Source organism: Cryptomeria japonica, chromosome 5, assembly GCF_030272615.1.
Source record: "Cryptomeria japonica chromosome 5, Sugi_1.0, whole genome shotgun sequence".
NCBI classification, from domain to species: domain Eukaryota; kingdom Viridiplantae; phylum Streptophyta; class Pinopsida; order Cupressales; family Cupressaceae; genus Cryptomeria; species Cryptomeria japonica.
Window position 1 is genome coordinate 714,955,452 of NC_081409.1, and position 24,056 is coordinate 714,979,507.

General features: G+C 34.9%; 1 protein-coding gene across 1 annotated transcript; it reads right to left on the reverse strand.

Moving 5' to 3' along the window:
* Positions 1–20,860: 20,860 nt before the first annotated feature.
* On the reverse strand, positions 20,861–22,489 carry LOC131876114 (uncharacterized). The gene is made up of 2 exons (XM_059220902.1): positions 21,376–22,489; positions 20,861–21,246 (listed from the first exon to the last, which is right to left on the reverse strand). Exons 1-2 carry the CDS (start codon positions 22,487–22,489, stop codon positions 20,861–20,863), a joined length of 1,500 nt encoding a protein of 499 aa, XP_059076885.1.
* Between the last annotated feature and the right edge of the window lie 1,567 nt (positions 22,490–24,056).

Here is a 24,056-nt window from a genome sequence, read left to right on the forward strand (position 1 = left end):
GAAGAATTTGTTCAATTATCTTATTGGATGATTCGGCTTGGCCATTTGATTAAGGATAGTATGGTGTAGAAAATCGATGTTTGATATGATACTTCTCGAGGAATTTCTTCACGTCCTTGTTTTTAAATGATGTCCCATTATCTGAGATTATAGTGGAAGGTATCCCGAATCGAGAAATGATGTTTTCTAGAAGAAATTGACAAATCACTTCAGCAGTAGTAGAGTGAAGGGGAATAGCTTCTACCCACTTCGTAAAGTAATCTGTTGCGGTTATAATGAAGGTGTGTCCTTGAGATGAAGGAGGAGAGATTTTACCAATAAGATCCAAACCCCATGCGGAGAAAGGCCAAGAAGCTACTTGAGAACGAAGCTCTTGGGCAGGAGCATGAATCAGATTATTATGTTGTTGACATTGATGACATTTTTTAACAAATGAAAAGGAATCCTTCTGCATAGTTTGCCAATAGTATCCCATACGAAGCAATCTATGAACCAAGGATTTGCCCCCAAAATGCCCCCCACAGGCACCTGAATGTGCCTCTTCAAGAGCAACGGGGATTTCTGATTTGTTAAGACAGCGAAGGAGAAGACCATCATAACCCCTTTGGTAAAGGACATTAGAAAGGATGATATATCTAGCAGACAGCTTGCGGATTCTAGCCCTAGTGTTACTATTAGCGGAATCAGGAAAGGTACCATCGGTCAAATATCTTACGATATGCGAGTACCATTCATTTGAGTCTATAAGGTCACAACATGTTACCAGGCTAGAATCGTCTTCAATAGTTGGGGAAATAAGGTTGTGAATAACAAAATTAAGATCGACCATAGGGTCCTCTACAGATACTAGAGAAGCCACACATGCCATTGCGTCCACATGTCGATTATCTTTTCGAGGAACGGGTTCCATGGTGTAAGAATCAAAATTTTGTAAAGAGATAGCAAGGTCTTTATATTGTGATAATTTGTCTTGTTTTGCTTGATATAGTCCTGTTACTTGTCTTATAATCAATTGCGAATCTCCATAGATATGTATGTGTTTTATATTCAGAGCTAAGGCTGCTTTTATTCTTGCTATAAGAGCCTCATACTCAGCAATGTTATTGGTACATAGGAAATTTAGACGATAAGATAAGGGAATAGATTTCTTTGTAGGAGAAATCAGGACAACACCTGCCCCCAATCCCGTACGACACTTAGAGCTATCAAAGTATAACTCCCAAGTTTCATCTTTCTCTATAGAAAGAATGAAGTCGTCAGGAAAAGATTCAGGGTTAGGGAAGGAGAAAGGTGAAGGGGCCTCAACTAAGTGATCGGTCAACGCTTGTCCTTTAATTGCTCTTTGTGAAACAAATTTAAGGTCAAATTCAGTTAACATCATAACCCACTTAGCTAGACGTCCTGATAAATCAGTTTTAGAGAAAAGATGCTTCAAAGGATCAAACTTTACCATGACGTGGACTTCTGAATTTAAAAGATAATGTCTCAATTTCTGAGTCGCAAACACCAAGGCCAAGCATTGTCTTTCTATCGCAGAATATCAGGTCTCATAATCGAGTAAGGTACGACTTATGTAATAAACCGGACATTCTTTACCATCTTTATCATGTTGTGCCAACAATGCTGCGAGAGCATGAGAAGAAGCAGCTGTATACAGAAGGAAAGGTTTAGAAGGTTCGGCAGGTTGAAGAATAGGAGGACTAGCCAAATACGCTTTTAAATCTTCAAATGCTGGCTGACAATCCTCATTCCATTGAAAAGTGATATCCTTTTTAAGAAGTTGAGTAAAAGGAAAGGTACGATACGCAAGTTGAGACACAAACCTACGAATAGCTTGAATCTTTCCTTGTAAGCTTTTAAGTTGAGACACATTTCTAGGAGGTGGCATGTTAACAATAGCATCTATTTTCTTAGTGTCCACCTCAATCCCACGATGTGAAACTATGAATCCTAATAGTTTTCCACTATCCACACCAAAAACACATTTTCGGGGATTCAAGCGCATGTGATACTTGCGAATTCTTTCAAAGATTTGACGAAGGATTTTAACATGATCCATGCGAAGAAAGGATTTGGCTAAAATATCATCAACATAATCCTCTAAAATCTTATGCATATAATCATGAAAGATAAGGGTCATCGCTCGTTGATAAGTTGCACCGGCGTTTTTAAGTCCAAAAGGCATCATTATCCAACAAAACGTACCCCAAGGAGTGGTGAAAGCGGTTTTGAATTGATCTTGAGGGTTTATGAAAATTTGATTGTAACCTGAAAATCCATCCATGAAGGATAACAAGGCATGTCCTGCTGTAGAATCAACTATCATGTCAATGTTTGGAAGAGGGAAATCGTCTTTTAAAGAAGCCTTGTTTAAATCCTGAAAGTCGGTACACATTCTTATTTTGTTATCTGGTTTAGCCACAGCGACAATATTTGAAATCCATGGGGAATAGTCAATAGGGCGGATAAATCCAGCCTCCAATAATTTTTCAATCTCAGCCTTAACAAGCAGAGCCACCTTAGGATTCATTTTTCGAATCTTTTGTTTCACGGGCTTAGCATCGGGAACTAAGACAATGTTATGAGTAACGATCTTAGGATCTACACCAGGCATGTCAGAATATGTCCAAGCAAAGATCTCAGGGAATTCATGCAATAGTTCTTCATATTGTTTATGTTCCTCTTCATCCAAACATTTCCCAATTTTAATAACTTTCTCTTTGTTGCAAGGATCCATCTTAACATCAGTGGTGTCACTTATGAGAAGATTACTTTGTTGAGGAGTATCCTTTAACTGAGGGAATTCTTTCACAATCTTATCGTTATCAATCTCTTTTCCAAAATAGGCTTCAGTGTTCAAACAATAAGGGAGTCCCCTATTGTGATGATAACGAGGAAGAGTGTCATAGGCTCCCAAGAACTCAGCTAAAGCATCGTCGGTAGGGAAGATATCCAGAGCACAATCACCTGAAGAATCCTCATCAATATACTCAGGGTGTTGCATTGATAAAGATGTAGAGATAGCATTAACACTAATGCATGGTCTTTTAGAAGCTTTAGTACGTCTGCAGGGATTATAGCCAAGTCCAAAGGCATAATGTTGAAAATTAGTCTCTAGAGGAACTCTTATCCCTTGTTCATTAGCACCACAACCTTTTCCATGATACCCATGCTTAGCAAAAATGCGAAAACCACGACCATAACGATCAGCCATTTCAGGAAGAGAAGGTGGTTTTTCATAAGACAAAGAATCAAACTCTTCATAATTAGAGGTGTGAGGAGAAGAAGTTTGAGAGGCGGCCACAAAATTATTACTCATAGATTCAGGTAAGGTTGATTGATTTTTAGCTTCTTCTTTCTTTTCAACTTTATGATTTTCAACTTCTTCCTTCTTTTCAACTTTAAGCTCTCTAGAAGGAACCTTATATTCACCTACAAAGGTAGGGTTAAAATCAAGAGATCCCCAATCATCTTCTGCGAGAACCTTCTCAGGATCAAAATCCTTTTTATGTGTAATTTCAAGTCGAGAAGGATCTTCTTCAGGAGTTCCAGACTCATCCAAAGGATTTTGATCATCGGAGAGCGAAGACTCATCGATAGGTTTCTTGTTTAGAGAGTCATCACTAGACGAGGATGGCTTAGAAGAATCTCCTTTGGAATTAGATGTTTGTAAATAAGCTTGAAAATTAGTATCACCTATCAAAGTATATGTCTTATTGTTATAAACGAATTTAACTTGTCTATGCAATGTAGAGGGGACAGCTTGCATGTTGTGAATCCAAGGCCTCCCTAATAACAAGTTATATGTTAAATTTCCCGACATAACATGGATAGGAGTAGGCAAAGTAACAGGTCCCACTGTGAGAGATAAGGTGATGATAGCTAATGAAGTCTTAGCCACATTGTCAAAGCCACGAATGGGACGAGAGTCAGGCTCAATAAGAGATGTATCCACATTCATCTTATGCAATAAATTAATGCTACACACATTAAGGCCAGAGCCATTATCTACTAGTGTTCATCTTATAGCAGTGTCTTTCATGATAACCACAATCATCAAGGGATCACATTGTTGTTGAATTTCACTAGTAGGCAACACATCTTGGGTAAACACAATTTGAGCTTTAGGATTCATCACAGAGTTAACAAAAGATGCTATATTACTAGATGTATTCGGTGGAGGAACATTCAAATCTTTCAAAGCATCTTGTAACATTCCATGATGAGCGAAAGAAGTTTGAATCAAATCCCAAAGGGATATCTTAGCAGGGGTAGCTTTAAGTTGTTCTATGAGATCATATTCCTTACCCATAACTTGCGAGATACGGGGAGCTTGAGGAAGAATTGGTTGAGGATTAGGAAGGGAAAGTGGAATAACAGGAGGAGGATTAGGTTGCCTATTATTTCTGGTGTGATAAGTATGGGCAACTGCATGATAACTCTCTCTGGTTATTTGTTTAGCATAACTCTAAGGACTTATAGGTTTTCTTCCTTGCACTGTGATGATTGGTTTATTCGGAGTACAAAAGGAATCATGATCATACCTTCCTTGGACAGTAAGGAGAGGTGATTTAGGAACTTGAAAGGTGGGAGAAGGATAAGCACCTTGGACTTCAAAGAGAGGCTTGTTATGTTCATTCAAGTTTATCATGTTAACCAATTTAGAGGTTTTGTTCTTGTTTAAAGATTTTGATAAAGCCACAAAGTCATCAAGAGCATCATCCAACAAAGCATGATCATATCGGTTAAAAGGTTTGTCTTTTGATTCAAAAGGAGACATCTCCTCATAGAGGGGATTATTGAAAACAACCATGTTACTAGATTCAGGGGAAGAGTGGATAGGAATGTATCCTTGAGAGGAATCATTCGACTTATCTTTCCCATCACACCTAAATGGCATAGTAACAAGGTTTATGAGTTTTTGGTAAAATGAAGGTTTGGCATCTTTAGGGTTCAAAAACTCATCTAAAGCTTCATCTAATTCATCTTGGCTATACTCATAATAGTCATCGAAAGCATGAACATTTTGCAAATAAAAATCTGACATTTTGAAAAGATTGCATAAACTTTAAACACAAAATGCAAAGAAACACACTCTTTTTTTTTTTTTTTCTTTTTCTCTTTTAACGAAAATGAAATGAAAACACACTAAATCTAGATCTAGATCTAACAAATGCAATGCAAGAGGAAGCAATGATAGATTCACGTCGGGTTCACCAAAATGTGTAGGGGAAAAAGCGAGACTAGGTTAATCATGCCCTAATCCTACCTTTTGACACACATTACGGAATACGAAAGAGCCTAGAGATATCGCACAATTGGCTACTTCTTTTGGTGAAAGAGAGAGCCACAGGATAGCTATTAGGATTTCTATTCCCTTGTTGAAATTATAAGATCAAGTAATGCAAGTTCAAACCCTAATCCCAAAATGCAAGTATGAACTAATAACAAGATTGCAGAATTGAGATTAAACAATGAACAGCTGTAAATACAAGGATGAAATAAGAATGCAGATGTGTACCCAGAGTCAAAATCAGACTGAAAATGTTCGGGACGAGGGCGCGGGCGCCACTGTCCTGAAAACTGCACTGGAAACTGTTGTTCTGCACTCTGAAACACTGTCGGGAAGCTGTCTGTAAGCTGTCTATCCGGAGGACCAGGGCACCCAACGCCTCTGTCCCAGGGACCAGGGTGCCCAGCGCCCCTGTCCCAGTCTTCTGCTCTACAACTTGATACAGGGTGCTGTCTCGACCTTCTCTCTTCGGATCTGTATCCCGCGGCCTCGTCCGATTCCCGAAACTTGCAATGATATCTGAAAAAGGGTGTATGGGAAGCTATATAGGGTTTTGCCTTAGTCAAACCCCCACTTCGGTGATTTCCACCTCCACGAATAGCCAAGTTGTTTGTAAAATGTATTGTGTGTGCAGACCTAGTGTGTGTGCAAGGTCCAAAAATGCAAGAAAGCAAACTAGAGCAACCTAGAAAGTAAACCCTAATTGCTTGTAAATGATAATGTAAATGCTCTAAATCAAAATGCAATGTGATCTAAAGCATGAATAAATGATGTATTGAAGCTTATGCTAAGACATGAAAACAATATGAAATCATACCCAACCCTCAAGGGAGGAGTACAAGCCAATCTTCAGTCGGTAATCTCCTATTGTTCTTCAATGTCTTCCAAGCCCTAAGTGAATGAATGAAATTGATAGATGCTTGATAGAAGGATGTTGAATGTTGTTGAAGTCTTCAAAGATCTGCTCTTTCGCTGCATATGAAGTTCTTGAAAACAAAAATTGGATCCCTTCAAATGAAGAAAGAGAGCTCTTATGTAGGAAACCCTAGATCATAAATTCGTCTTTTGGCCGACCTAGAGATTGAATATCCCGCCAATTTCTTGGGGTTAAGATTTATTTTATGATTGGATCGTGCTCCTAAAATTTTGGGAAAAATGTTCGGGACCATGTGCACTCCGGACGCCACGGTCCCGACAACTTTTCACCAAATTTTCAGGGCCGTCAGATATGATGATTTTAGAGAGAATCCCGAAGTTACAGGTGATTTCGAGATGTTTTGACCGCAAAACCAAGCCCCCAAGTTCGAAAATAGGACTTAATTAGGGTTTTTGATTAAGTGATGTATAGGAGGAATAAAATGCGAAGGGCGCGCTTTAGTGAAAGGGCCCAACTTTATGATGTAGAGAATGATGAAATAGGACCTTAGACCTAATTAATTCGATTAATTAAGTGCTTAAGGAGAAATGCAATGCATAATGTAAAATGCACTAAGGCGGGTGCTAAACTAGGTGTGAAATTGTACCACCCTAGCGAGTGCGTACAATTTACGACGCTACACAAACATAAGATAATGCTCTAATAAGATTAAAAAAACACTATATGAACATATGTGAAGCAAATAGTCTTGAAGATCATAAGATAGAACAAAGATTAAAGTATAAGACATAAATCATTATGGGCAATTAGTAGTTATTAATAAAGATTAGATAATGTAAAAATAGGAGATAAAACATATGAAGTAAAAGTAGGATTAAAAAAGGAAATCAAGTGAGAAAATATTAAACATGCCCTACAAGTGGGGTAATAGAATATGAAGTAAACATAAAAGATTAAATTATGTGATATCTAGTGGTTTCTCTTTTATGTTATGTGTCACCTCAATGTGTACATTCACTTTGTTGGTGCATCATTATTTTCTTGCATTTAGCTAACTATTGTATTACATATTTACACCTAGGATAGGATAAGATTACTTGGGTAGATATCTACCTAGGTAGGCATCACATGTTCAACTCATACTCCCTACTTTGGTAGAGATATGGATATATGTTACTCATCTTCTAAATTTTTTTGTAAGAGTTCTCTGTAAAGAGGATTTTATATAGTAGAATTTTCCTAAAACATGTCTCAAAATGATTAAAACACTTGAATCAAGGTCAAAAACTAGGAATGTGAGATACATGATATGGATGATGACAAGGATGGTTGAGAATAAAGAGAATTTGAATGGATTATGGTATACTCCTATGTGCAGGGTACTTTGAAAAAATAGATTATACATGATGCAAGAATTTGGTCTTCATCATGGTACTTGTCCAAGGTGTCATAAGAATGGTTTTCACCCATGAATAAAAAAATTATGTTTACTTTTCTCTCTATTTTAATTTTTATGCAAGACCAAATCCTTTAGGTGTGGATATATTAAATGATACAAACTATGGACCTATTATGCAATGTCATGGCATAATAGGACTTATTATGTCGTCATGGCATAATAGGTCCTATTATGTAATGACGTGATATAATAGGGCCTATTATGCCATGACATGACATAATAGGTCCATAATTAGTCCTATCATACTAAGTAAACATGTCGTATTAGTACTTCAGTGTTAGAGATGAATTAGATAATGAAGTTGGCAATTCAAGAAAATCATGTCATGTCATGGCTTAATAGGTCCTATTATGGACCTATTATGCCATGATGGCATAATAGGTGGACTATTATGCAATGTCATGGCATAATAGGACATATTATTCCATGATGGCATAATAGGTCCTATTATGCCATGACATGATATAATAGGACCAAGTATGGACCTATTATGCAATGTCATGGCATAATAGGACCTACTATGCCATCATGGCATAATAGGTCCATAATTGGTCCTATCATACTAAGTAAACATGTCCAATTAGCATAGTTTCAGTTTTGGAGATGAATTAGATGATGAAGTTGGCAATTCGAGAAAATCATGTCATGTTGTGGCTTAATAGGTCCTATTATGGAGCTGTTATGCCATGATGGCATAATAGGTGGACAATTATGCAATGTCATGACATAATAGGACCTATTATGCCATGATGGAATAATAGGTCCTATTATGCCATGACATGGTATAATAGGACCAATTATGGATCTATTATGTAATGTTGGAGATGAATTAGATGATGAAGTTGGCAATTTGAGAAAATCATGTCATGTTGTGGCTTAATAGGTCCTATTATGGAGCTGTTATGCCATGATGGCATAATAGGTGGACTATTATGCAATGTCATGGCATAATAGGACCTATTATGCCATCATGGCATAATAGGTGCATAATTGGTCCTATCATACTAAGTAAACATGTCGAATTAGCATAGTTTTAGTGTTGGAGATGAATTAGATGATGAAGTTGGCAATTCAAGAAAATCATGTCATGTTGTGGCTTAATAGGTCCTATTATGGAGCTGTTATGCCATGATGGCATAATAGGTGGACTATTATGCAATGTCATGGCATAATAGGACCTATTATGCCATGACATGATATAATAGGACCAACTATGGATGTATTATGCAATGTCGTGGCATAATAGGTCCATAATTGGTCCTATCATACTAAGTAAACATGTCAAATTAACATTGTTTCAGTGTTGGAGATGAATTAGATGATGAAGTTGGCAATTCGAGAAAACATGTCATGTTGTGGCTTAATAGGTCCTATTATGGACCTGTTATGCCATGATGGCATAATAGGACCTATTATGCCATGACATGATATAATAGGACCAACTATGGACCCATTATGCAATGTCATGGCATAATAGGACATATTATTCCATCATGGCATAATATGTCCATAATTGGTCCTTTTATAGCATCATGTGACATAATAGGACCATAATAGGACCTTTATGCCATGAAATGGCATAAACCTAAGCCTAAACTTTGATATCTAAAATTTGAAGAGTAATGTTAATTACTTTTAAGGTTATACTAATAGTGGTAACTTTTGTATTGCCTAATGAGGATTAAGAACAATTTTGGTACATATGTTCAATTTAAGGAATTGGAATGGTGGCTTGCTAGAAGTGGTTAAATTTTTTCGTTTTGATTTTGTTTCGATTTGGTTTTGGTTTTGGTTTTGATTTCCATTTAGTTTCAGTTTTATTTTGATTTTGTTTTCATTTTTGTTTCGATTTCGTTTTCATTTTTTATTTTTTTCGATTTGGTTTTTGTTTTCGTTTTTGTTTCGATTTCGTTTTCATTTTGATGTTTTTGAGATATCTAATTTGATATTTTGTTTTGTTAACTATCTAGGTTTGGTTTTGATTTGTAAATTTGTTGATTAGGGTTTAGGGTTAACTATTGAAGACTATTAAAGATCAAAATTAAGAATTTAAAAATGTAAAAACAAATTTATTTATAGGCTACTTTAAAAAAATACTAAAATAATACCAAAAAAATCTAAATAATACACAAAAAACAGGAAAAATATACAAGAAAATTATGAAATGTGAAAATAGATGACTGAATCTGTACCTAGGATAGTGGTGGAGGCTTGAAATGGAATCCATAGCATGGGGGCCTATTTTTGATCTCCTGTTCTCACTTCACTTCCAGGGTGAAAATGAAAAAAATTGCCGAAAAAAAGGGTAAAATACGATTTACAAATGGGGGCCCATTTCTTAAAAATGGGCCCTCGTTTTGTTTAGAAGTGGGCCCCCGTTTTAGAACAAAATGGGGGCTCGTTTATTTTAGCTTCGGGCCACCGTTACCTTTCGACTCGGGAGCCCGAATCATAAACGAGCCCCCATTTTTTGAAAATGGGCCCCCATTTTTAAGAGTGCATTTTCCATTGCGCAGACTTCCGCAAATTTGTGACTCATTACCTTGCACTTGCCCTATATATACATTTATATATATACATATCTATATATATATGTATATGTACATATATGTATATATGTACATATATATGTATATATGTACATATATATGTATATATGTACATATATATGTATATATGTACATATATATGTATATATGTACATATATATGTATATATGTACATATATATATGTATATATATACATATATGTACATATATGTATATATATACATATATGTACATATATGTATATATATACATATGTATGTATACGTATATGTATATATACATATGTATACGTATATGTAGATGTATGTATGTATATATATATATACATGCATATATATGTATGTATGTATGTGTATATATATACATACACATATGTATGTATGTACATATATACAAATATATATGTATATATATATATACATGTATACATATAGATATATATGTATACATGTATATATATATATATATATTTATATGTATACATGTATACATATATATCTATATGTATACATGTATATATATATATATATATATATATATATATATATATACACACACATAGATATACATGTATACATAGATATATATGTATACATTTATACATATACATATATACATGTATACATATGTACATGTATATATATATATGTATACATGTATATGCATATACATATATATACATGTGTATATATATGTACATATATGTATAAATATATATATGTATATAGATATATCTATATATATATATATATATATATATATATATATATATATATATATATATATATATATATATATATATATATATATATATATATATATATATATATAAGTATATATATACATACATACATACACACACAAATATATATATATATAGATGTATATATATACATACGTATATACATATGTATTGGTTGTATCATGCATAAATCTATATTGCTATTTGAATGATTATATATATACATACATACATATATACATATGTATACATATATTTGTATGTATGTATGTATGTATGTATGTATATAATCATTCAGATACCAATACAAATTTATGCATGATACAACCAATACAACTGATGTAACTAATGTAATTGATACCAATGATATCGAAGCTCTTATAATTGATACCTGAACTAGATACAAACCAAGATAAGCACAATATAGGATTCCAGTGAAGAGGATATTTTGGAAATAACTCTAGTAGAACATCTATGGCTTACAATATCACATACATACCTATCTTCAACTAATGCTTGACTTGCAATACCGAAACTGCTTCCAACAACTTAACAACAACATACCATATCCTGTCTTAATCGGATTATCAGGTTCACTATCAATGGAAACAATCACACAAATCCAACAATCTCCCCCTTTTGTCATTGATGGTAAAACATCTCAAAAAGAATAAACCTAGAAACATATCTTCGTATAACTCCCCTTTACTCATATATCTCCTTATTCTACCTTTCTCCCCCTTTGACATCATGGACAAAGGGTGCCTTTGATGAAAAGAAAAAGAAGGAAGAAAAGAAATGAATGCTTTCAGCTACAAAAAAGATGTCAAAATTGTATACCAACCAAAGGATTCTCAACTGCTTTTCTTCTAAAAAATTTGTTTATACCTCTCCTTAAGCTCTGGAAGGAGAACTTTCCAAGAGTGAATAGCCAACTTGATGTTAATAGATAAACTCCTGAACTCCACCGACACATCAAAACATGGGAAAATCTATCCGGAGGACATAGATTTTTCTCATACTCAACTGCCACACTAAGCAATGCTAAAGAGTGCTCCAATTTAGCTTCAACAAACATTCCATCAAATATTCACAAAGTCTTCCCTTTGCCTTTACCAAAACAACAAATCAACCTAAAGAGAATTTACCCTTTTCCTTTGTTCAGCATCCTTATCACTCAAAAAAGAAAATGACTTACCCAAAGAACTTAATTATTCTTCTATAGCTTCAATCTTTGTTGTATGCTTCACCATTGCAGCTAGCCATGAAAGACAATACCTGTAAACTTTGCTATCATTTTTGATACAAACTCTTATTTTAAATATACACTCAAATAAAGCCCTTTGTGCATCATTGCGTTTCTCCAACATACTCTGCATATTATCAGCTTCTTCTTCTGAGTCTTTTACTCTAATAGGTTGCACAATCAATTTCTCTTTAACTAACTCAGACAAAGATTATGGAAGCACATCACTAACATCTTCAATTTTAATATTGTTTCAAAGTAAATAATCTATCAAGATATTCTCAATTCTATCCACCTTAATAGAAGTAAGCTGGATTTCTCAAATTTTTTTATTCCATGTTCTCTACTAATAATTTCCAACAAATTAGATTCATCATCATTACATTTAGATACTTTGGATTTCTTCTCTACAACAATCACTTCTCCCTTAGCCACAAGGGATTCTAAATCTTCAATCAAACCAATGTCTTCCTCATTCTGATCCTTCTTTCACTTCTTAGATTACAAATAACTAGTAGGCACAATTTCTTTCCTTTTTCTCTTTCTGGAGGAAGAACCCTTCTTAGCTAAACTGGTAGCCAAGGATACCAAACCAATACTCCACATATCTAGAAACAATTTGAAATAAGAATTACATATATCTTCTTCTTATCCAACCCACTCAAATATCAAAAAATTTGCCTAGAAACTGGGACTCTAGGTTCCCATATCACATTCTCATTTGTCGGAAGGGATCCTAGACAATAAATATCCTAACATAGAAGCAATGATCCAAACCGAAAGGGATAATCTTGATATTTTATCATTTTGATGTTTTCTAATAGTTGATCCTTTAACAAATCACACAAATCAAACATAGCATCTTCCATAGAAATCTTATGTGCAACATACACTACAATAGCCGAAGTTGAACCTTCTCTATTTCTTAAAGAAACTTTATAGGCTATTCCATATGCTACATACCTCACAAATTTTGTTGATGAATAACACTCGTTGATCACATGTTACACCAATTAAGGTTTTAACCTCCTTATTCTTCACTATCTTCTTAATACGTACACTCTCATTTCCACACAAGCCAGTAACAATTGAAATAATATCCTTTGTGATGAAATAGGGTTTATACAACATGATACATTCATTCTACACACAACTCAAAATTAACTTGATTGCATCTTCATTATCGAACCATATAAACTCACTCCATATATCCATTCCTTTGTGACTTAATTATTTAACCTTCCACAAATTTGCTTCTTAGACTCGTTTCCATTTTTCTAATCTTCTCTTTGTCAAGTTCATCTAGTCGAACCTTTTCCATTAATTAAAAACTTCCACTGCTTGATTCTTCGACAATCATCTTCAAATCCATGCTTAATCTGCTTTTCTGATCTATGCTCTTTTGATTTATGCTCCTGCTTTCTAAACAATTCTCTCTTTCATAATGATAGAAATGATCTGAAAATCCCAAATATAATTTACCAATTTCTTCTAGGTTTTTGCTACCAAAAAGTGTCTTATCAATGACAACAGCACAAGCCTTGAATTACAAGATAGCTTCACTAACACAGTCATGCCAAACCAATGACATGAACTAGTTCAAAAGAGGAGACATTAACATTTTCTTTTTAAAACTCCACCTGAGCTAAAGCAATAAACTCAATTATCGAAGGAAGACGTGCTTGCACTAGATTTCAGTATATCAAGCTCGTTCTCATTAGTCACCTCCTTCTTTCTCCATACCATAACTTCCTTTTTCTTTGATTCATTAGTCTTCACCATATTATTCTCAGTAGACTTCTCCATATCTTCATTTCTCCATTGATTGGCATAATGTCCATATTGCTTGCACTTGTAATAGTTGATGTTCCTTTGCATTGAATTGATTGAATGTGTTCTAGATTTGCACTAATTAGCTTTGTGACCATAACCATTGCATATATGAAAATATCCATGAAAGTTATTATTCACCTTATTTGCTCTAACCGGATTATGATTATGACATAAAACATGATTTATTTAGTAATTTTCTTTATGACCAAACCTCTTGCACTTGTAACATTGAATGCTTCTACAGTTTCTAGCCTTATGACAAATTTTATTGCATTGAAAACAATAACCATTAAATAATGGGTACCTTTGTGCATTTGGTTTTTGAATTAGTAGTCTCCTTACAATAGATCTTCGATTCTAGGTTTTGCTTGCATCTTCTAATTTCTTCTCTAATTCCACCTTAGTTTCTTTTCTTTTATCTTTGCCATTCTGATTTAAACATTTATCGGTCTAAAATCCAAGTCCAGTCTTGTCTAAATGAGCTTTCTACATGTTGGTCAAATCTTCCAAAAATTTTCTGCTATCAAGGACCTTATTTTTTTCCTTCAACTTCTTCGCTTCTTGTTCTAGCTTCTCACATTCTTTGGTTTTCAACTTGATTGAATCTCTCAGGGTTTCTTATATCTTGTTATCCTCCTCAATCTTCTACATCAAATCTTAAACGGTTTCATTTTCTTGCTTCAACTGATTGTTAACTTCCTTATGTCTCAATTTGAATTTCTAGATTTGTCCTTGTACCTTCATTACACACTCATTTTCTTTTCTGATATTTTCTTTCAATTCCTCATTCTCTGATTCCACACTTTCCAGATCTTCAAGAAATGTCTGCAATTCCTCATTCAGATGATATTCTTCAGTCATACCCATCGATGCAATGATTCAACCAACAAGAATCTCCATCAAGTGGTTAAGCTATCAAGAAAGGGACCAAAGCTCTGATACTAATTGTTGAATAGGTTGAATGGACCAGAATACTAAGAGGGGAGGTGAATCAGTATTCCCACAATTTCTAAACCTTTTATTGATATATCAATTTCATCAATTAAGCTCATCAACATGAAATAGAAAATACAGAATAAATAAATAACACGACCACAAATTGAACACTAGATTTTATATGTGGAAAATCCAAATGGGAAAAACCATAGAGAGTGTTAGCTCTCAAGATAATATAACTAGTTATATGGTGTTTCCAAAATGGGGTGGGGTAAGTGCAAGAAGTTGTGTCCACTTAATGTGGAAGTTTTGGACTTAGTTAAAAAGTGGAAATCAGATTGAGTGAATAGGAGACGAATCAGGATCTCGTTTACTCTCAGGATCCCGAGCCTTAAAACAAACGGGATCCCATGGGACTCAGGATCTCGAGCCTAGAACCCCAAACGAGATCCCATGTTAAAACAAAACGAGATCCCATGTTGAAATGAAATGGGATCTAGTGTTGAAAGGGATCCAATCCCGTTTCATTTCAACACGGGATCCCATTTCGAAAATATAATTTATTTTTTAAACGAAATGGGGTTCATTTTTTCCATATGGGATCCCAATTGAAGGAGTGGAGCCCTCCCAAAAATTGCCAGCAACCTGTTTGCAAGTCTTCCAGGTATGGCCAACACCCATTTTTATTCAATAATTCATATTTAGATTAATTTCTTAGTTAAAAAAATAGATTTTTAGCTTAAATTTTTATTTTTTTGTTAATGATTTTTAGTTTAAAATTATTTTTTTTGTTAGAAAAAAATGATTTTTAGCTTAATAATTATTTTTTCATTAGAAAAGTATGTTTTTAGTTTAAAAATTAGTTAAATTTAGTTTGAATTTTTTTATGAATTGATTAGATTAGGATTTTTTTTAAACGAATAAATTTAATATAAATGTTGAAAACCTTGAAAGGAAACCAGAACCCCCAAAAATATAAAAAATGAAACATTTAATTTACAAGATCAAAACAAAAACAAAAATGAAAACCAAAACCAAAAAATTACAACAAAAACAAAACTATTTAAAACATCTAAATTGTATACAATATACCCCCTATGACCACATAGGATCACATCACGTGCAACCCCTTACGACAACATATGACCCCATAGGATCAGCCATAGTGTCCAAAGGGGCCATGTATGTGGTCCTAAGGGGTCACACATGCACATTCTATTGTACATGTATGACCCCTTAGGACCACATATATGACCTCGTAGGACACTATGCATGATCCTATGGGGTCATACATGCACATGGTCCTAAGGGGTTGAACACATGTGTGACGGGCCTTTACGATCACATTGTGTTCTAAGGAGTCATATATGTGATCCTAAGGGATCACGCATGTGTTAGAACACATGTGTGACCCCTTAGGATCACATATGAGCCATATTAAAATCCTAACTTAGTTGGGGTATACAATTATACCCCAACTACTAGGATGTTAATTTATCCTGCTCATATGTCGTCCTAATGGGTCACACATGTGTTCTAACATATGCATGCTCGATCCCTTAGGATCACATATATGACGGTCCCTTAGAACACAATGTGGTCCTAGAAAGGCTTGCCACACATGCACGTGTGAACTAACTCATGCGTTCAACCCCTTCTATGACCATGTATATGTGTATTATGACCTCATAGGATCACACAGTTCACCCTAAGGGGTCATATGTGGTCCTAAGGGGTTGCACATGTACATTGTAGAACACATGCGTGTATCCCCTTAAGCCATCTCCTATTTTCAAATTCATTCCCCTTTTAAGCCACATGTGTCCTATAATTTTGTTTGAGCCATGTCCATATTATACCATGAGTTAGAATGCGTGCATGTGTGTGATGGGCCTTTACTAGGACCACATTGTGTTCTAAGGGGTAATAATCTGGTCCTAAGGGGTCACGCATGTGTTAGAACACATGTGTGACCCCTTAGGACCACATATGACCCCTTTTACCATCCTCGTAAGTATAGGATGTTAAAAGGGCTCATATGTGGTCCTAAGGGGTCACACATGTGTTAGACCACATGCATGACCCCTTAGGATCACACATGACCCCTTAGAACAAAATATTGTCCTAAAGGCCCGTCACACACATACACGTGCTCCGACTCATGCATTCAACCCCTTCCAAGACCATGTACATGTATGACCCCATAGAATCACATGGTCTCCTAAGGGGTCATATTATGTGCTCCTAAGGGGTCATGCATGTACATTAGAACATGTATGTGTGTCCCCTTAAGCTATGTCTCATTCCCCTTTTAAGCCACATGTCATAATAAATAGTTTGATCCCCTTTCAAGTGCCACATGTCCCAATTAGGCCTACATCCCCTTAAGACATATATATCTAGTTTAAACACATGTGTGGATAGACCCTCGGGACACAATGCCACCTTTTTAACATTTATGTACACAACATGTACCCCTTATGACCCAACTTAACCACTTAAGATCTCATATATTGTTTACATACGTCCATCCCCTTAAGTCATGTGTCTTAAATGTTTAATTACAAATTTGTAGTTAAATTTAAAATTCCTATTCTAAGTACATGAAATTACTTAATTAACTAATTACGACTATACCCCTCTTAAAACATACTATTATGATCATACCCATTTTAATGTATACTAGGAGGTCTATTAACTATATATTATTAAATACCATATATTAAATAGCATAATAGGTCCTATTAACTATATATTAAATTAAGTAATTACAATCAAATTAAATAGAATTACTTGACCAAGTCTACTTTTGAGACACATGTAATTAGGACATGCACGTGTCTTAAAGGGATCCCAATCGTAATTATTTATTCAAAATGATCCCCTTAAGAAACACGTGTGTCCTATATTTAAAGTATTTCTTCTTTCCCTTGCTTGCCACATCCATCCTATAATCTAGGCCTATCCCCTTAAGCCACATACATCCTAATTAGGCCTATCATCTTAAGCCACATACATCCTAATTAGGCCAATCCCTTTAAGTCATGTGTCTTAAATGATTAATTATAAAATTTGTAGATGCTAAATTTGAAATTCCTATTCTAAGTACATTAAATTAAGTAATTACAACCATACGTGCCTCTTAACATACTATTACGAGAATTCCCCTTTTAACATACTAGGACCTATTAACTATATATATTATTAAATGCCATATATTAAATAGCATGTAATAGGTCCTATTAACTATATATTCAATTTATTAAGTAATTATGATAAAATTAAATTTAATTTCGACCATGTCCCCTTAAGACACATGTAGTTAGGAAATGCACGTACATCCTATAATTTAGGCATGTCCCCTTAAGCCACATACATCCTATAATTTAGGCCTATCCCCTTAAGCCACATACATCCTAATTAGGCCAATCCCTTTAAGTCATGTGTCTTAAATGATTAATTACAAAATTTATAGATGCTAAATTTGAAATTCCTATTCTAAGTACATTAAATTAACTAATTACAACCATACGGGCCTCTTAACATACTATTATGAGAATTCCCCTTTTAACATACTAGGGCCTATTAACTATATATATTATTAAATGCCATATATTAAATAACATGTAATAGGTCCTATTAACTATATATATTATTAAATGCCATATATCAAATAACATGTAATAGGTCCTATTAACTATATATTCAATTTATTAAGTAATTATGATCAAATTTAATTTAATTTCAACCATGTCCCCTTAAGACACATGTAATTAGGAAATGCACGTACATCCTCTAATTTAGGTCTGTCCCCTTAAGCCACATACATCCTATAATTTAGGCATGTCCCCTTAAGCCACATACATCCTATAATTTAGGCTTGTCCCCTTAAGCCACATACATCCTAATTAGGCCTATAGATCATCTTAAGCCACATACATGTCCTAATTAGGCCAATCCCTTTAAGATGTGCCTTATTTATGACTAATTACAAAATTTGTAGATGCTTAAATTTGAAATTCCTATTCTAAGTATGTACGTGAAATTACGAGGTCATGTACACCCCTTTTAACATGTATCTTATTATGAACATACCCCTTAAGCCACGTGTCTCCTATTTAAAGTTTCTTCCCCTTAAGCCACAGGCATCCTAATTAGGCCTATCCCCTTGATGCAGAGCATCCACACCCACAAACACAAGCCCTACACCTTTTAGGAATCTACTTCACATTGTTGAGGTTTCACAATGATTAAACACTTCCCCTTATGAAGGTTTTCCATAATATTTAATAAAACTCCACACATATTGCTCTTGCCTATGAACTCATTCATACCTTCTAGACCAACTAGGATAGGTTTTTTGGCATTGAGGACAGAGCCTTGAGACTTCCACACACCCTCACAAAACTCCTACCAACCCTTAATTATCAAACACCGTGTACTCTAACCCAACCCTCAACATGTACAAAAGGTTACTGTTAAACAAGAACTTACTGGCCTCTTTGACACATGATCACTCAGAGATGAATAACTTTTTCAATTGGACATATTTTTCGGATCTCTCCAGTGGGACTCTAGACAACTTGGGTATGAATAACATATCAAAACATAAGAAAGATCCAATGGTCAAATATTGAGATATTGACCTTGTATTGGGACTGTATTTTTCTTATGACAGTCAAACCTTCCTGAGGCAAGTTTTCAGTCACTTTCATGACTCAAACCATGTGCAAACCTATCATGGAACCTTGAAATAATAATGGAATGATAATTTACATAATATTACATATTTCCACCAATTTGTGTGGCTTGATCAACCAGGAACAAAAAGATATAGCATTATCTTTGTCTCGGTTTGCCCTAGTTCTGGGCTTTGACAATTTTGAGAGAACTTATTGTATCTTTGCCAAAACAAGACCAAATGACATGAAACCTGAAGGAAATGAAAGGTAATGTAATTTTATTAAACCCTCAAACCACGTTAATGAACCTTAAATGCATAGCAATGGTGAAAACTAACAAATTGCAGACTGAATGTGAGGAAAGTTCAGGAAAAACACAAAATGTGCAAGGAAACCACTTATCATTATTGCCAAAAACTTCAATTCTCAGAATTACATTTTTTTGAGGAGTTTTTTCACCATATTTATAGCATTATAAGGATTCCCAACTGACCAACTAACTATAACCACCCAAAACCAACCTTTTTGCAAATGTTGTCAAGCAGCTTTGAAAAGTTGCATTGACATCATTTCTTGCTTTTTGACAACTTTTGGTTTATTGTACTTTTTGATCATCCAATACCCCAAAAAAATTAAATAAAATTTTATAAAATTAAAAATAACACAAAATACTCCCCACAACCTTGATATTGCCATTTTGACTTGTTTTGACCACTAGGCCCTATGTGAGCAATTTGACAATTTTCAGGACATATGACTCAACTGACTCAACCTTTACATTTTATTGGCACTATTGGCCTTATTACATCATTTTGGGTCTAAATAGACCTTATTTGAACAAAACAAAAACAAACTAAATCATGCCCCACATATGGGCCCTTGAAGGGATGAGGTGCTCCTGCACCATACTCCCCTTGGAAAAGAACTCATGCCCCACGAGTATCCATCATGAAAGGGACCTTGAATCATCTGATATCCTGCAACAAAAAAAGGATAAGAACCTGATATCCAATTCACACAATAAGGATCAGAAAAGAACCTTCCCATTGGTGGGCAACCGGTATATGCATATGTAGAAACTTGAACCGGTTGGCTTGGTTCATGTGGCTTCTCTAGAACACTCTGATTTGGATCAGTTTTCATAATAGGTGTACTAATCTGAGTGGGTTTAGCAGGACACCAAATAGAACCAATCATTACCCCTATGCTATCCTTGTGTTCCACCTTCTCTTGTGTAGGTTTTTAAAAAAATTTCTTGGCTTGAACCAATGTCTTCTTACCAAACATCACAGTATTACCTTTACCCTTAACATCTTCACTCATGGGCAACAATGTATATTGTACTCCACTCTTATCAAGAGTATAAGTGTTCTCCCTACCATTGTAGAGTGTACGGTTGTCATATTTCCATGGTCTACCAAGTAAGATATGGCTACACTCCATGGGTAAAACATCACATAGAACACTTTCCTTGTATTCACCAATTTGAAAATCAACTCTTGCCCGCTCTTTAACCAAAAAACTAATATCATCATTATACCAAGATACTTTATATGGATTCTTATGAGGTACCCTCTCTAATTGAAATTTCTCAACCATTTCATTTGAAACCATATTATCACTTGAACCTGAATCAACAACCAAAGTACAAACTTTACCTTTGCACTTACACTTTGTCCTAAAGAGATTTCTCCTTTGAATGGGTTCATGTCATGTTGATGTCTTCAACAGGGACTTCTTCATCATCAAACACTCACCAACTTCTCCCGTACACACAATTGCCTTTGGACTATCACTAACCTCTTCCTCTTGAGCATATGCAACCCTTCTAGAGGATGATGATGATGTTGCTCCCTTCTCAGGACATTTGAAAGAAGGATGCCCATACTCATTATAGTTGTAACATCTCCTTGAAAATTGGTTAAAACCCCTACCAAATCTACCTCTATTACCACCAAAACCACCTCTAAAATCAGAAAATGACTGCTCTTTACCTTTATCACCTTCTTCCTCATTGTTTGGTTTATGTGAAGAAAATGTACCTCTACCCCTACCATTGCTATTGCCTCTACCTCTTGTATCCTTATCTTGTCTTCTCTTCATCTTTTCTTCCACCTTGAGAGCTAATTGATAACATTCCTTGACATTACTGGGGTTAGCCACAACCAACTCATCTTGAATATTAAATCTCAAACCTCCTAGGTATCTAGCAACCTTAACAACTTCATCTTCTTCTCTACTAGACCTTATACTCAACTTTAAAAATTCATCAGTATATGCCTTAACATCTTGTTCCTTTTGCCTTAACCCTTGCAATCTCTTATACAATTGAATTTCATAGTCTTTAGGAAGGAAATTACCTTTTATTTTAGCCACCATCCAATCCCAAGAAGTAACCTTGGTCTTTCCTCTCTTTCTTCTATTAGCTTCTTCATGATCCCACCATAGGAGTGCATGTCCCTTGAGTTTTGTCTTTGCCAATCTGACCTTTTGTTCATCAGGTATGCCTTCTCCATCAAAATAAGCATCCATTGCTGCTATCCAATCCAAAAGTTCTTCCTCTTTAAAACTACCATCATACATTGGTATATCACCCCTTACCTTGTACTTGTCTCCTTTTATTGCCTTAAGAAGTCTGAGTGTTCTTCGTTCTTCAGGGTCTATCTGCTCTTCAGTTTCTTCCTTTGCCTCATGGAACTCTTTATCTCCTTCCTCTTCTTTACTAACATCCCCTACATCAACATTTCTTCTCTGAGTAGTCTCCAAGGCTTCCAGCCTTGCTAGGAGGGCATTATAGTACTCTTGTAACCTTGTGTTCTTCTCCTTCAATTCTTGGATCTCCCTTGTTGTGCCTGCATTCTTCAGAGGCATCTTGTCTCACTCCCTTCAACCTTCAATAAGAACTACTCCCTTTCTTTGATACCAATCTGATGTAGAGAATCCACACCCACACACACAAGACTTACACCTTTTAGGAATATACTTCACATTGTTGAGGTTTCACAATGATTAAACACTTCCCCTTATGAAGGTTTTCCATAATATTTAATAAAACTCCACACATATTTCTCTTGCCTATGAACTCAATCATACCTTCTAGACCAACTAGGAAAGGTTTCTTGGCATTTAGGATAGAGCCTTGAGACTTCCAAACACCCTCTCAAAACTCCTACCAACCCTTAATTATCAAACACCATGTACTCTGACCCAACCCTCAACATGTACAAAAGGTTACTGTTAAACAAGAACTTACTGGCCTCTTTGAAACACGCACACTCAGAGATAAATAACTTTTTCAATTGGACATATTTTGCAGATCTCTCCAGTGGGACTATAGAAAACTTTGGTATGAATAACATATCAAAAAATAAGAAAGATCCAATGGTTAAAGATTGAGATATTGACCCCGTATCAGGACTGTATTTTTCTTATGACAGTCAAACCTTCCTGAGGCAAGTTTTCAATCACTTTCATGCCTCAAACCATGTGAAAAACTATCATGGAACCCTTAAAAAATAATGGAATGATAATTTACATAATATTACATATTTCCACCAATTTTTGTGGCTTGATCAACCAGGAACAAAAAGATATAGCATTATCTTTGTCTTGGTTTGCCCTAGTTCTGGGTTTTGACAATTTTGAGAGAACTTATTGTATCTTTGCCAAAACAATACCAAATGACATGAAACCTGAAGGAAATGAAAGGTAATATACTTTTCTTAAACCCTCAAACCATATTAATGAACCTTCAATGCATAGCAATGGTAAAAACTAACAAATTGCAGACTGAATGTGAGGAAAGTTCAGGAAAAACACAGAATGTGCAAGGAAACCACTTACTATTATTGCCAAAAACTTCAATTATGAGAATTACATATTTTTGAGGAGTTTTTTCACCATATGTATATAATTATAAGGATTCCAAACCGACCAACCAACTATAACCACCCAAAACCAACCTTTTTGCAAATGTTGTCAAGCAACTTTGAAAAGTTGCATTGACATCATTTCTTGCTTTTTGACAACTTTTGGTTTATTGTAATTTTTGATCATGCAATACCCTAAAAAAGTTAAATAACATGTTATAAAATTAAAAATGACACAAAATACTCCCAACAACCTTGATATTGCCATTTTGACTTGTTTTGACCACTAGGACCTATGTGAGCAATTTGACAATTTTCAGGACATATGACTCAATTGACTCAACCTTTATATTTTATTGGCACTATTGGCCTTATTACATCATGTTGGGTCTAAATAGACCTTATTGGAACAAAAAAAAAAAAAACTAAATCATGCCCCACATACTGGCCCTTAAAGGGATGAGGTGCTCCTGCACCACCCCTTAAGCCACATACATCCTAATTAGGCCTATCCCCTTAAGCCACTTGTCCTAGTTAGGCCAATCCCTTTAAGTCATGTGTCTTAAATT

What these genes read in the sequence shown, in the direction of transcription:
- LOC131876114 (XM_059220902.1), bottom strand. Translation starts at nt 22,489, where the DNA reads ATGCCTCTGAAGAATGCAGGCACAACAAGGGAGATCCAAGAATTGAAG. An exon ending in TGTGTGTACGGGAGAAGTTG is followed by an intron (nt 21,247 to 21,375) that starts GTGAGTGTTTGA and finishes TTGTTGATTCAG; the next exon opens with GTTCAAGTGATAATATGGTT.